The sequence below is a fragment of the Scatophagus argus genome, chromosome 4, assembly GCF_020382885.2.
Source record: "Scatophagus argus isolate fScaArg1 chromosome 4, fScaArg1.pri, whole genome shotgun sequence".
Classification (NCBI taxonomy): domain Eukaryota; kingdom Metazoa; phylum Chordata; class Actinopteri; family Scatophagidae; genus Scatophagus; species Scatophagus argus.
In genome coordinates, this window is record NC_058496.1 from 7,173,868 (window position 1) to 7,188,574 (window position 14,707).

Here is a 14,707-nt window from a genome sequence, read left to right on the forward strand (position 1 = left end):
AGGCCATCCGCTGCTCCATTTCTCATCTTCCAGCAGTACACTGATTATGCAGCAGTGATACAGAAAGCGAGGTTATGTGTATCAAGTTTTTGCATTTTCAGTTTTACGTGGACAGATGCAAATGAATGCTGTGTGAAGGTGGACTTTAGATTTGGAAATAAATGATGTCATATTTTTTGACAGAATAATAATAATAATAAGAAGAAGAATGTATGAAGATTATATGAATTAAATAATTCTAAGTCCAGGGCAGTTAGGGACACGGCTGATCTGAGCTACTGTGCTTAATACTGTGTGTAGTCAGACACCCCCAACTCCATCCCCCCAGCTCTCACAGCATGCAACATCCTTGCCACAGGAATTTAATTGCTCTGTAAACAAGCTTTTTGTTTAGTGGCACACTGTTTGCTCTTGCACACAAGATGTATTAAAAGCCTCTGTACTGCAGTGAAAAGACAAAAATGTCATATCATAATACGACAAATCACTGATCTGATTGTCTGCTAACAAAAAGAAACTATGTAGAACTAGATGTTGTGCTAAATTTGTATCTTCTCTGTGAAGACAGGCTGATGTTATGACGACAGGAACTTCAGAAGGCATAGTTTTATTATCACATTATCATTATCATATCATTTGTGTTTCCCTGCAGCTATATAAAGCTGTCTTGTGATTGCAGTCTCTGTGTAGTAAACAGACTTTGCCTCTCTCTTTTCTGTCATCCGCAGACATACGAGCGCCAGTTCAGAATGCCTGAGCAGAGAGAGGGAGGCCTGCTGCAACTACTGGGAGATCACACTCTGCCCAAACACCAGCTTCGCAGCTCCCTCCTTCCTGCACACACACTCTCACACACCCAGCAAACACAACACACCCTCACGCAACAATTCCAACACACTCACGCACACCAACACCAGATCGGTCCAGACTGGATCACATCTACTGCACCTTCTGCATCCCCTGCCAATTCTGCAGATTCTGAGCCAGCCAGAGAACTGGCAGGAGCCAGTAGGAGCTCTTTGCTCGATTCAGCCCAGCCTTTCTCACGAACAGCAGCACGAAGTCCCTCACCTCAGAGATCCTTGACTCCAGATCTGCAGTTGCCAGTGGTTACAGATGCTAGTATTCTCAACCTGACCTCTCTCAGCAGGTAAACTTCATTTTCCTACATGGTTGACATCATCATGAGACAAACAAGATCCCTAGAACAAAAATAGTGTATACTGTATATGTTGATACAAGATGATACAATGCTTTGTTGTGGTATTTTGTGTATCGATATTATATATTAATATGTATGTGTTTCATTTTTTCAAATTTGATAGTCATTTGCTATAATAATATAACAATAATAATAATGAAAATTTAAAGAGAGATGAAGTGACAACTTCAGAACACAATTATAATGCAAAGAAATTGCAATATATTGCCAGATATCCTAATGTTTAACACAATTTTAAAAGAACAGTTGAATCAGACTTGTCATGTTAGCATCAAAGGTCCTCTGGTGAGGCCCACTTCTGTATTTGGTGACACATAAAATTACTAAATACTCATACTGGTGCCGATTGTATAGTACACAAAACGTTGTCTCTCTCTCCTTCATCTTTACAGAGGGAGGTGTTTGCAAGAGGTCAGTGAACAGCTCTTTGGGAATATCAAAAGGAAGTACGGCAGGAAGGACTCCCAGAGGATGCTCTGCAGTCCCCACAGTGCTGATACACCTTGGGGAAGGCAGACAGAGAAAGGATCGGAGAGCCCAACTAATTCAGAGGAGAGGCAGAAGTACAGACAAGAGGAGACAGTTGAGCGTTTCCACGAAGAAAGAGAGGAAAGGAGAAAAGAGGAAAGAGAGCGAGCAGTTGCTGGGAGGAGAGGAGACGAAGAAGACAGAGGGATGCCCATTCTGACAGAGGAAGGGAAAGGAAGAAAGAGGCGGAGGAGACCTTCTTTTGACGAGTCATTTTCTGTAGAGGAGCAATCACAGCAACGGCAGGACTCTGATTCTACAGAGAAACACCAGCCTGGGCCCCCAGAACCCAAAGTAGCACATAAGATGGACTCTCACAAAAATGATTCTCGGCTCACAAGTCAGGCTGATGTCAGTAGAGAGAGGATAGAAAAGGCAGAGAGAGCAGATAAAGGTGACAAAAGAGAAAAAGGAGAGAGGGTAGACAGGGCAGAAAGAGGAGATACGGTTACAAGCGGGTCTGACCTGGAGTCAGCTTTGAGTGCTAATAGGGTGAGAAAGAACCCTGTGGGTCGTCCTAGGATCAGTACAGACACCATCAAACACAGAGAGCCTCCTCACAATCACATCAACAAACCCACTCTTAACACAAACCCCAGACTCCCCAGCCCAAACCCCAGTCCCAGCCCCAGCCCGAAACCCAGGCCTAATATTAGCCCCAGTCCCAGCCCTAGATCCAGGGTGGCTCTGAGTCCTAGCCCCAGTCACAGCTCCACAGCTGGTTCCAGACCAACCAAGGCCAAGGACAGATGGTCCTACCTGAAAGCTAAAAGCCATGTCAGCCTCACTTCTCCCCAGAGAGACAACCGGGGTAGCCCCTCGACCTTAGCTGACCCACCCTCAGCTTTCCCCATCACCCCCTCAAGCCCCCTCTACACCAACACTGACAGCCTGACCGTCCACACACCCGTTAAAAGGAAACGAGGACGTCCCAAGAAACAGCCACTCCTAACAGTGGAGACCATTCATGAGGGCACCTCCACCTCACCTCCAAGCCCACTGGCACAGGAAACCTCTGCAGGGCTAAACCGTAGAAGAAAGACACATACACTAAACACATTAGTACAACTGGCTTCCACGAATACCAGCGCCAACAGTTTGAAATTGAAGCGTGGCAGGGGCCATTCCAGGCCAGTGAGTAAGATGAAGCTTGGCAAAATGCAGAGCATCCTGAATGAAATCCTCTCAGGTTCCAGTCAGAATGGCATGCTGTCTCTGAAGTCATCTTCTGCCCCTGTTACCTCAGCTATGAGTGCCATGGCCTCCACCATTGAGGCAAGGCTGGGAAAACAGATAAATGTCAGCAAGAGAGGCACCATTTACATCGGGAAGAAGAGAGGACGTAAACCCAGAGCAGAAACCCAAGGCTCCAACCTTCCCAAAGTCACTAGGGACAAGCCCCTACTGTCTGTGTCTGCATCCAGTCTCTATGACAGCTCTGCAGTGCCTTCCACAACCTCGTCTCCCAGCTCCAGTGCTCCATCTGTAAGAGCCAGCCACTCTGATGCCACTATGCCCAGTTTGCAGCCCATCTCAGCCCTGCCCTCCAAGCCACCAGGCAGGGGCTTCCTCTCTGGGGGGTGGAAACTGTCTCCTCCTCGCCTTCTGGCTAATTCGCCTTCCCACCTGTCAGAAGGGGCATCGGTGAAGGAGGTGACTCTGTCCCCCATCAGCGAGTCCCACAGTGAGGAGACTATTCCAAGTGACAGTGGGATCGGGACAGACAACAACAGCACCTCAGATCAAACTGAGAAGGGCCCCGCCTCTCGACGCAGGTCCAGTGCACTACTATTACACCCCCATACCCTTGCCAAAACTTGATTTATGGGTTTTAGGTGTTTATATTGTATACATACATTCATAAAGGTGCCATTTTATTGTGATTTTCAATTTTATGATGTTTTTCTACAGGTACTCATTTGATCTGTGTGGGTTTGAGTCCGCGGAGGCAGCAGCCCTGGAAGCGTCCAACAGGGGTAGCAGAACACGCTGTGAACGGCAAGTAACTGCTGTTGACAACTTCCTGTCACAGCAGGAAAAGAAGCAAAAGCATCATCGCAGGAAGAGGAAGTGCCTCCAGAGCCGGGATCATCTTCACTTTCTCTCTGAACTGGAAGAGGTCAGAAACACTATAATAAAGTCTCTATGTAATGTTTAATGTGCAGTGTAATAGTATGTATGTTGTATTCTACCTAAATATTTTCTCTTTTTCAACCTTCCTGCAGGTGGTGTTAAAGTTCCAGCAGCTGCGGGTGTCTCACAGACGATTCTCCTGCTACCCGCAGCACCCATATCCCTCCATTTTCCGCCTCAACTTCCATCATTACTACCCTCTTACCTACGACTCCTATTCCTGCGACTCAACTTCATATCTCCGCAGGAGCGCTGACCTGAAGGCTAAGAGGAGACGTGGCCGTCCGGCCAAAGCCAGCGAGCCAATCACATCAAAGCTGCCTTTTGTTCAAGGATATGGTTATCCACTGGCTGGGGGAAATTACTATGCAGCACCGTATGCGATGCCTTACGCATCTCCTCTGAGTCTGGGTTACTTTCCACCTGCTCCTCCATTTTACCTGCCCCATCATTCGCTAGGACCTGCACCTCCATCTCCCTTCATGAGGCCTGCTGTCCCTCCTCCCAAAGCTTTCCACCCCAGTGGACACTCAAAGCTTCAGCCAGGGGCCAAGCTTCGCAGCGCTAGTGGCCCGCTCCAAGGGCCAACTGTAAGAGGAGAGGGAATGGGATCCCTGGGCAGTGGCAGTGCAGGTGGTCTTGCAGGGGTTCGCCTCCATAAGAGGAAGCACAAGCACAAACATAAGCACAAAGATGAGCCCCTCTTGTCACTGCGAGACCGGCAGGAATTGGGTGGGCTCTTCAGTGGAGCTAAGACCAATGCACGTCTCAGTATGCTGAGTGACAGGAGGGACTTGGCCAGTCAGGATTCTTCAAAGCATCTGGAGAAGCAGAGGGGCAGCGGTAGAGGCTCAAGCCTCGGATCCAGCGTAGGGATGTTTGAGTCGGACCAGCTGTCCACACACTCTCTTGCTGACAGCCAGTTCCACTCCCGTCAGACTCGACAGCCAATAAACAGCTTCATGAGCAGCTACAGTAGCCAATCAAAGAGGACGGAGTCAGCTTCTGACCTCTTTTTGGGGTCACGCGAGGACGACTGTGGTGGGAGGAGCAGGAAGACGAGGCTCGCTGTGTTTGGAGATCAGGGCTTAATGTCTTTCCAAACTGCCAGGCCGGAGCCAGGACAGATGAACAAGTGTTCCAGTCCCTCCCTCACTGGTAAGAACCACTTAAATTAGGATTACCTGTTCATTTTTAAGCTACACTGTGTATTTACAGGGCAGTGCACAGTTCTTTTGTCAGGGACAGCTTAGTAAAATGTATTGCTCACCTTAATTATGTCTTGGTGGTTTGAGGTTAGCCTAAACTGCAGTAACTGTCTGCTTGCATGTCTTCATTTAACCAAATGACTTATGGCTGGACTTTGTGTAGCTACCTCAAAATTAATGCATCCACAGGATGTGCTCGGCTGACATTAGCAGCTTAACACAGGGATGGACCTTGTTACAGATCAGATTGCAAGGCAAAGGAGAGCAGATCACTAAACAGATTTCTATCTGTTAGAGAAAAGAGGGAATAAGAATGTATTATTGAAACAAAGCTACAACTAACAGTTACTTCTACGGTATGCAGGAGATTAAAAAATAACTAGAAGTTGAATATAGGTAGTCGCCTGCACAACTGCAGATTTAGCTAATGAGTTTACCATGATGTTGACATGGCTCCTTGGACATTCATTGCATACTGGATGTGCATACTGCACAGTAAAGCACAAGATGCTACACTTGTGCCTTTTTGTGTAGTCATGGCCATCTTGGCCATTTGTGTATAATCTGAACCTGCCAAGGTTGCAGAACTGTTTACATAGCTAAATCAGGAGCATGTTTGCAAAAATAATTGGCGTACAACATATTATTCTCTTCCCTGGTGACAACGGACTTGTTATTTGTTGATGGAGAGAATTAATCCCATATTTAGCTTGAGTCAACGAGGTTTTTCACATTTTAATTGTAGATGGTAGCATATTCATCAAGGTGATTCCTACTTCTGAATATGCTATGTAGAGCATTATCAGGACTTAAAGCAGACAAAGAGGCAGGACAGCCCTGGATTTTCATCACCAAACTAATGTGTATTTTGGTACATTCTGTATTCTGCTGTCTTTGAGCACATCTGGCTAGGGATAGAGAGAACGTAATGCATGGATGGAGACGACTATAATTCACCAATCTCTCCTTCCACCCCTCCCTTCCTCCTCTCCTGCCAATGCCTTTGCCAAAGATATATTATTCACACAGTGTGATTTATTTTCTACAGACACGCCGTAAAAGGCCCTTGCCTGTGTTAAAAGAGCTGGCTGGCAGCCAGGGGTTTAATGACTGGGGCCTAGTCCAGTGGCGGGGAGAAGAAGCCAGGGGCTCAGTTAGAATACACCCCCCCACCCCAGGGGATCCAGGACGGATGACTCATATACACACTGCACCCCCACTCCCCCTCCCTGACACACACACAACCCCCCCTGTCCACATTATCCCTACAGTGTTGTTATGCCTCTTCTACCTTCCATGTCCTTCTCTTTTCCCCTTGTGCTGTTTCTGCAGTTCTTGCCCTTGCTTTCCTTCTGCCTCTCTCCCACAATCTCCACATCCATACACAGACTTCCCCTTGTTTCTCCGCCTCTTCCTCCACCCTCCCCCTTCTATCTCTTCCTTCTTTGCTTTCTCTTTCTGCCTTGTCTCCCCTCCCCCTCATTCCCCCATTACCCTCTCTTTCCCCCATTTCCCTTGCCCCTCTGCTAGCATGACTTACTGCCTCACTTCACAGCTTTAGCCCAATTAAAACACAGGCGCGTGTGCATATGCATGCATGCTGCACAACCATACATGCACGCATGCATGTACAGGCATAGAGCCACTCTGACACACACACACACATGCACACGCAGACAGACACTCATCCACAGCCTGATACAGATTCCACATTCATATTACTCATATTTGCAGCCCCTGCAGTGGTTGGGACCAGACATGATCAGGTCATCCTTAATGTATTGTTGTTTGGTCAGATGTGTTTGTACAAGTCATTTGACAAAATTATTCTCAGTAAATCAGTAGAAGATGACCTGCTTTTATGCAAATAAGCATCTGAGAGATTGCTGTCAGCTGCATGGAGACCTACTGAAGAAACGCGCACACATGCATAAAAACTAAATCAAATCCCTACAAACTAGTTCTATTAAGGAATGATTTACAAAGTCACAGTTGCATGCTCAGAGTGAGCATTTATCTCTGTGTAGTAGTTCCACAGAGAAACAGGCCTTCAGTGCTATACGGCCCCTCACACTGCTGAAGGTCACTGGTTTTATGTTCCGTGTATGCAGCTCATAAATTTCTGCTACTTTGTAGTGTGTGTGCATGCATGTGTGTGTGTATGTGTGTGTGAGAGAGAGAGAGAGAGAGAGAGTGAACTGATCATGTGCACACTTCTGTGTAGCCCATAAACCACTTCTACTTAGTACTTTCTGCGTTATACTAATTTCACCGTCTGTCCTGAGTTCTGGAGAAACAGCAGAGTGAGATGTTCTACTGAGGTTTAAATGGAAGGCTGTCAGGCATCTCTTTATCTTCACCACCTTAGCACGGAGCTCCACATTCTTGAACTCTTAATTCTCTTTTAGAAATTCCCATTTGCTTATTTAAATGCCGAAAAAGTGATTTATTAAATAAATAGAAATATTTTCAGTGTGTTTTGCACCACTTTTTAAATGCCATCCTTCAATCCAGCTTGTCATAAGTTTTGCATAAAATCAGACATGTTTTGGTTTTTTTTGTTTGTTTTTGTTTTGTTTTTTTGTTATTTTCAAAATGTGGACATTGTGTATTCGTGTTCACTGAAATATGCTACACTGTATCAGCAGGATTCCAGGGGAAAAGAACAAAATAGATGGTTAAGGTATCCAGGAATAAAAGCTCGAGAAAAACCAACCAAACATGTTGTATGCATGAACTGCTTGGGGAATGATGGCTGATTGTGCTTTTCCTCCATTTTGGCTGTGGCTCAGTCTGAGCCTCGGGAACAGTGCCCAAGCAGAGAGGGGTGGGGTGGGGGGGCTAAGAAATGGGACAGAGATGGGAAACAAAAAGAATGACAGAGACAGACCAAGACCAGGAAGCTGTGTTTGAAATAGAGACGGAAATGAAATGGTGCAGTGTTACCAGTTTAATTGAAAATTAGAGAGTAGCATATTGCTGCCCATGAAGAGTGGAGTGGAAAGGAGAATGAGAGTGATGGTGAATGGGGGAAAGAGAAATGATAGAACAGCATGTAAAGGGCATACTGCCCAGTGCACCAGTGTGAAGGAAACAATATGGCTCCAGTTTCTTCTGCTCAGCCATTCTGAACTGCTGAATTCATTATGTGTGCATGTTGTGCATGTACTTGTATGCACATGTGTGTTTTTGTATTTGTGTCCATGTGAGTTTATGAATGTGGATAAATGTGCCGAAGTGTGTGTGCACGTGTGTTTGTGTGTGTGTGTGTGTGTTTGGCTTTTTGTCAGCCTGTGCTCCAGATGCACAGGGTTGTTATTGTGTGGCAACATATTAAAAGGTTGAAGGAGACATTTCTGTGGGTTTCCTGCTAGCAGAATGGGATCTCCTCCTCTCCCCTCTCCTCTCTGCTCTCTAGTAGACAATTACAGGATAGGATCTGCTCTCCTGGCTCAGCTGGGCTTTGAAAGGCTTACATGAATATGTCAAAATTAGCAGGAAGCTCTTGAAAGAAGAAAAAGACATTCTCTCTGTGATTTAAATTGGCATGATCTCTTTCCTGGCCTTTCCAAGGCTGCTCATTTTGATTGACAAGCTAAGCTAACATGAAAACTCATTTCTTTCTATAGAACTTGCTCCATTTGTTTACCTTGTGATGTCTCACCTCTCCCTCTGCCAGGTGTTCCCAGTAAGCGGAGGTATAAGCGACGCGAGGTAGAACAGATCCAGAAGGACGTGAGGAGGATGCATTCTTTGAACTTTGAGCATGTGCAGAAGATCCTCCGTGCCAAGCGCCTGCAGCGACAAGCCAAAACAGGAAATAATGTCATCAAAAGACGGCCTGGACGACCCCGGAAACAGCCCATAGAGGAACCAGAGCCGATCAACAGGAGGGAAGAAGATCGGGCTGATGGCCGGGGTTTGGACCTGTTGGCCAGTAGGAGAGGTGATGGGAGGACTCTGGGGATGCCCGTCCTGGAGAGGTGTGATGACCTGCCAGGGAGGCAGGGCCTCAGGCCAAGCTTGACCCCCGAGCCTCTGGAGTTCTCAAATCACGATTCCATCTCAGCAACAATTGAGAACGTGGTCCATCAGGCACGATCTGTGCCTCCACTGGTCAAAGGGGGAAAACGAAGAGGCAGGGTCAACAGCAGGGACGAGTTATGGGCTCCCTCCAGTCAATAGACCCACAAGAGAGAGCGACTGCTTGACTGAATGGTGAGCAGTTTTTGCGGTCAGTGCTGTTTCAAGCCTATCAGATGCAGTGCCCTTAATTCTGGGAGACCTTGGTGCACTTTGACTTGATTCTCCTCTCTGATTTGTGAGGACTGCAGTGGGTCAGTGGAGGAGCTGGAGGAGGGAACACTTCCGGTGCCAGCCCTCAGTTCGCTAAACCCAACCAGACATGAGCCTTTCAAGGATTCATTGGACCTTCATTTACAATGGCACTATATGGTACTATTTGATACTGAATCTGATGCTATAAAAATGTGTGGTACTTATGATAGTGTAGGATATTATGTGATTCTTTATGTATCTGATACAGTGATGTGTATGGTACTTTATGATACTGTATCTGAATGTGGCTTTAGCCATATATTTACCAGCAAGGGGAGGGGGAGTGGTTCATATTAAACTGTGCAGCTCTGCTTATTTTTTGCCTTTTCTGAGGAAACTCGTCAAAGACGTGGGATAATACAGCAGTAATTAAGTCACCTTACCCAATTAATTGTCCCTGCTTTCATCTGTACGTTCCTTGTTTTTTTTTTACTCTCTCTGAGACGTAACTGATACTTGCTGGCAGCTCCTCACCCCCAAGTCCCCCTCCCTGCTCAACACTCACCCCATTTCTTTAGACCTCCCTGGCGCCTGCCACTCAACTTCATCTCCATTTTTCCTCTAATTTGCTCTCAGTTGTGATTTTTACATCTTCCCTTGCTTGTGCTCCCTTAACCTACCCCGTCTCATTTATTTGTCCCTCTTTGCTCAGGCCTGTCCTGAGCCGTGACATGAAGGCAATATGGTGGATCAGACTGTCCCAGACTGTAAATAGAAACAAAGTCCACTGTTGCCTGCCTTGTACAATGAGAAACCAGCTCACAGACATGTACTGACATACAGTATATCAAATAGAGTTGTTGTACCATAGACAATGAAAGTTGTGTATTGTTTTATAACCAAAAACAGACATGGGTGCGACTCAAGACAAGTTTGTTTTCAGACAGAAAGAACCACATATATTCATTCATACAGTCATTATTGTGGTTGTATCCAGGGGGCATTGCATACAGGAGGAATATCAGGTGTGTTTTTGGTAAACCTTAAAATTGGTTTAATGCACTATGAAAAACCATACACTTGCATCAATCAAATGCAGCACTTACATGCTTGTTCCAGCCTTATGTTTTGGCCTTTGATGGTGTGGATATCCATTCCAGAGAGCATGCATTATTTTAATCAATTTGTATATGCAGGCTGCGCAGCCAAAAGCGTCAAACCGAAGCCCGTGTCTGAATCATGATTGGACAGTTCAGCTGAAGAGGGCTCACAGTCAGTGTTTTGAAAAGCTAATCCCTGTCTTTCTACTTAACATGATTTTCAATCCATATTCTTGAAAATATTTTTTGAAAGTAAATCCAGTATTTAGATTTAGAAACCAAAGTCTCAGTATTCAGTGTAAGGATGTATTATTTAAAAGAATTTAAATCAGAGTTTGACAAACTCTCCACCATGTTGGCACCAATGTAAAGCATTCCTATGTGCACTCTAGAATGTAGCCATCTCTGATTATTTGTGTCAATATGTTAAGTCTTTGTTAAACTCTATCTACAGTATATGTGGCTTTGGGTAGTGGTTGGTATTTTCTCAAATAAGTATTTCAGAATATAAGCAATGGATCAGTGTTTCTTGGCAGCGTTATTTTGTTTCAGGAGATTCTTTCTTCTTTGGGTTGGGTGGGATTCTCAGTTGCAGCAGTTCAACTTGTGCCTTATGTTTCTTTCTCTCACCAATTACATTTGAACTGAGAAATATCGAATGGTAAAGAGTGCCCCAGAAATTGACCCAAAATGTTCATGATTGTGCATATGACTCATGTGTCTTAGTCAACAGAACCCTGACACTGCTTGTGTCCCTTCACAGCTTCCATAGTCGGCATCCTCTGTCACCAGGCACTGAGTCTGAGTCTCCTAGCTAGTTTTCTGACCCATATCATCATAACAGAACTAGAAGGGCTGGACCAATGAATATAATATGATATTACTGTGTTACATCATACACTGGCATACATACTGCTTTATGGCAGTGTTGGAAGCAGAAAGGTCCACTGTGTCTCAAATGTTTCTATCTACAGATACAGATTGGTATGTATTGACACTCATTTACTCTGGCCAGTATTTAACCTGTTATTCAAAACATTTAATTGATTACGTACTTAGCAAAGGAGGGACAGAGGAGGTTGTCATGGAAACCACACTCTCGTACATTGTTGTTTGCTATGCATCAGGCCAATGCCTGGCAATGACCTTAAAAGGAATTTCTGTTCTGGGTCCACCCTTCGACAAAGAGAAATAAGTGGTCTTATTTACTGAATAAAATGAATTCATGTAACTAGAATTGTGAATAACACCAGTAATAATTTGTAATAAGTTGTGCAGAAAGTGACTATCATTTCATGAAAACTATAGTTACTGCAGCTTTATGCAGTACAGCCTTAACCAGATGTAAAACTACAGTATTGAAGTGTTTGTTGTAAATAGTGTTAGTATGTCCATCCTGCATGGATACCGGTTGGGCTCTGCTATGCTGGGACTGTCTCCAGTAACCACAGTAGACCTTCTCTCTCTATTAAGACTGCTCAAGACCCAAGAAAACATGCAGAAATCACTACCTTAATTGATTTTCCCGATCAACAATTTTTTTTGTGGTTCCAGTCCGTTAAATTACACAGAAAGCTCAAATAACTTGCCTTATCACACCTTTGAAACTTCTTGGAGGATACAGGCCCCACCATAGTGTACTTGACCAAAAATAGGAATCCCGGCTGACTCGCAGCTCTTTTGCCTGCAGCTAGTTGGAGCAGTTCAGTAGCATAAAGAATAAGCAAGAGGGTTGTGTGTGGGGGGGAGGTTTCACAGTACATAGCCAAAAATACATTCGTCCTGATGTTAGCGAGCTTAACCTTGCTTTGCTAGATGACTTTTGGTGGGTCTGCAGTCTGTTGTAGTGAAGATGAGGTCTAGATATGTGGTCCATGGGGTGTAGAGACTACACGCTTGGCAGCTTACTCCTCCATACTTTGGTCAGTCAGCGGTCTCTGATGTAAGAGTTAAAGACCCCAGGTGTTGTCTGTCCTGTCCTGTCTCTCCTACCAGCCAATGCTCCGGTGCCTTCTAACACTGACAAGTATTGTCCTAATCCAGAGCTTTTACTCTACACAGAGACTGCAGAGGGGATGTGGCTGTGAATAGGGTTCAAGGTCACTGTTGTTGTATTGTATTTAACAGCCAATCTGGACCAGTGACTACAGGAGACCCCTAAGCACTGATGTAAGGATCTTGTCTTTGGTCCCAGCATCAAGGGCAGCTCAGCAGTGTTTGACCTTAAGTCAGAGGCTGGAATGTCTTTACCGTAGTCCACAGCTAAACAGTTCACTACAACAACGAGGATGGAATATAACGGCACCTAAATTTTGATGACCCCCCCTACCCCCACCCCCACCCCTCCGTTCCCTTTGTAGCATGCCGTGATGAGCGTCATACAAATGGAGTGAGGGGTCACGTGAGACAGAGCCTCATAAATGTACATGTAGTCATCCTCACAGCATACGTTACAGTTCTAAGCTATAATGTTGTTCAAAGCTGAAAGTGCAGATGAAGCATTGAGAAAACCAACAAATGTACTTCTTTAGAGCACAAAGTGAGCTCTTCTAACAGTGTGGGCATATTTTAGTTTGTATACATAGTGTATTTGAACCTTTTTCTAGAGTGGGTTTCCTTTATTTGCATGCTCAATTTGATTGTATGCATAAATATTTTAGACAAGCCGAAAGTTGAATTTCAATTTGAATTTGGAGCAAGACTTGTACATTGTTTGATATGTTTCTTTTTGTAATGAATTTTTTAATTCATGAAGCATTTTTGTACATTGTATGAATATTAAAAACTGCAAATATTTGACATATAGAGTAAATACTAGATGCGCATGCATATGCATATATCCTCCACAGTATATATGTGTAAATGTACACATATATTTTGTATTTGCATTTGCTGGCATACAGATATATGTAAGAAGCACATATATACATGCAATATATATGTATATCCATGTCCGCTGGCATGCTTTTGGTCATGTTTATCTTTCATGATCTTGTAGGTTCTTTTTTTTTTTTTTTAATTTCTCTTTCCTCAGAAAGAAAAGCTCATTCTTTTGCTACCCTTCTGTTGGCTGGCAGCATTGAGCACTTATTAAGAAGAACTACAGTTGAAGTTGTTCATGTTATCCATTGTGTGAAATAATAAATGACTTTATTGACAGCTGATGGTGGCACATATTTTCTTCTTTCTTGTTAGGATTTGATTTTCTGATCCGATACAAACTGCTTTGTCACATGCTGATAAAGGCTGATAAATTATTTTGTGCTAAGAGCCTGTTGAAACTGTGTGTGTGCGTGTTCGCAGCGTGCGTGTGACTGTGTGTGGGAGCGAGATGACAGCAGGGTTTTGCTGCACTGTTGGTGCTGATTGTCAGATGGTCTCAGTGAATGAGTGCTACCCCACAACGTGTTTGCTCGTTGCAGTTAAAAGTGAGGGAATCCTCATCAGATTATGCTGCAACCTCACTCTGTCACACTCACATACTTACTTACACACACACACACATACCTACACACTCTTACTTGCATACTTGTTCATTAGCCAAGCCTACATCTCTAAATCCTGCCCGCTCTAGCCCATCAGTGTCAGTTGTTGGTGGGCTGGGCTGCAGGCTGCTCTGTTATTGGACAGAGCTGAGTGGGAAGTGCCCCACTATTGGCTGCTGCCAACTAGTAAAATTCTTCTGTTACCATGGTTGCAGGGTGAGCTGCCCAAATGTGTCTCAGTGTATCTAGTGGTGCTGATGGAACCATTGGCATCACTTGTGTTAGGCTGAAAGAAAAAAAATTCCCCTCTCATGGAAGTCAGGGCTGCAGTGGGGCTGCACCCAAATCACTCTCTACTGATGCCTGTAAATGAGCCCACATGGCCCCACTCCACCTCCAGCACAAGAGAGAGGATGAGATAGATCGCCAGGGCTGTGATCACGATGAAACAGCGCAGCAAAGCACATCCTGCATGAAGGATGGACTGATGAGCCTGAGCTACACTTAAAAGGGGGGAAAAACCAGGATCATCAATCTTGTACAATGTGTGGATTTTCTCAGTTTTGGTATCAAGTCCAGTTTCCTCCTAGACAGTGTTGTTCTTTGCACAACCACTAGGTACAAGGATTGCATAGAAACACATACAACACCATCACTAACAAGATAAAAGATGCAGCAATTGCAAACCATCCACAGCTGGAGTGAGTACAACCTAATTCCATTTTGTAACTCAAAAAAGGATCCTGGATAAAG

General features: G+C 44.7%; 1 protein-coding gene across 1 annotated transcript in view; it reads left to right on the forward strand.

Moving 5' to 3' along the window:
* setbp1 (SET binding protein 1) overlaps positions 1-13,631 on the forward strand; it is a 33,907-nt gene extending 20,276 nt beyond the window's left edge. Inside the window, exons 3-7 of the mRNA XM_046387244.1 lie at positions 729-1,150; positions 1,615-3,525; positions 3,662-3,869; positions 3,976-5,041; positions 8,771-13,631. Of these exons, the coding sequence (XP_046243200.1) occupies positions 729-1,150; positions 1,615-3,525; positions 3,662-3,869; positions 3,976-5,041; positions 8,771-9,276 (4,113 nt within the window). The 3' untranslated portion in view covers positions 9,277-13,631. The remainder of the gene's footprint in view (positions 1-728; positions 1,151-1,614; positions 3,526-3,661; positions 3,870-3,975; positions 5,042-8,770) is intronic.
* The last annotated feature ends 1,076 nt before the right edge of the window (positions 13,632-14,707 follow it).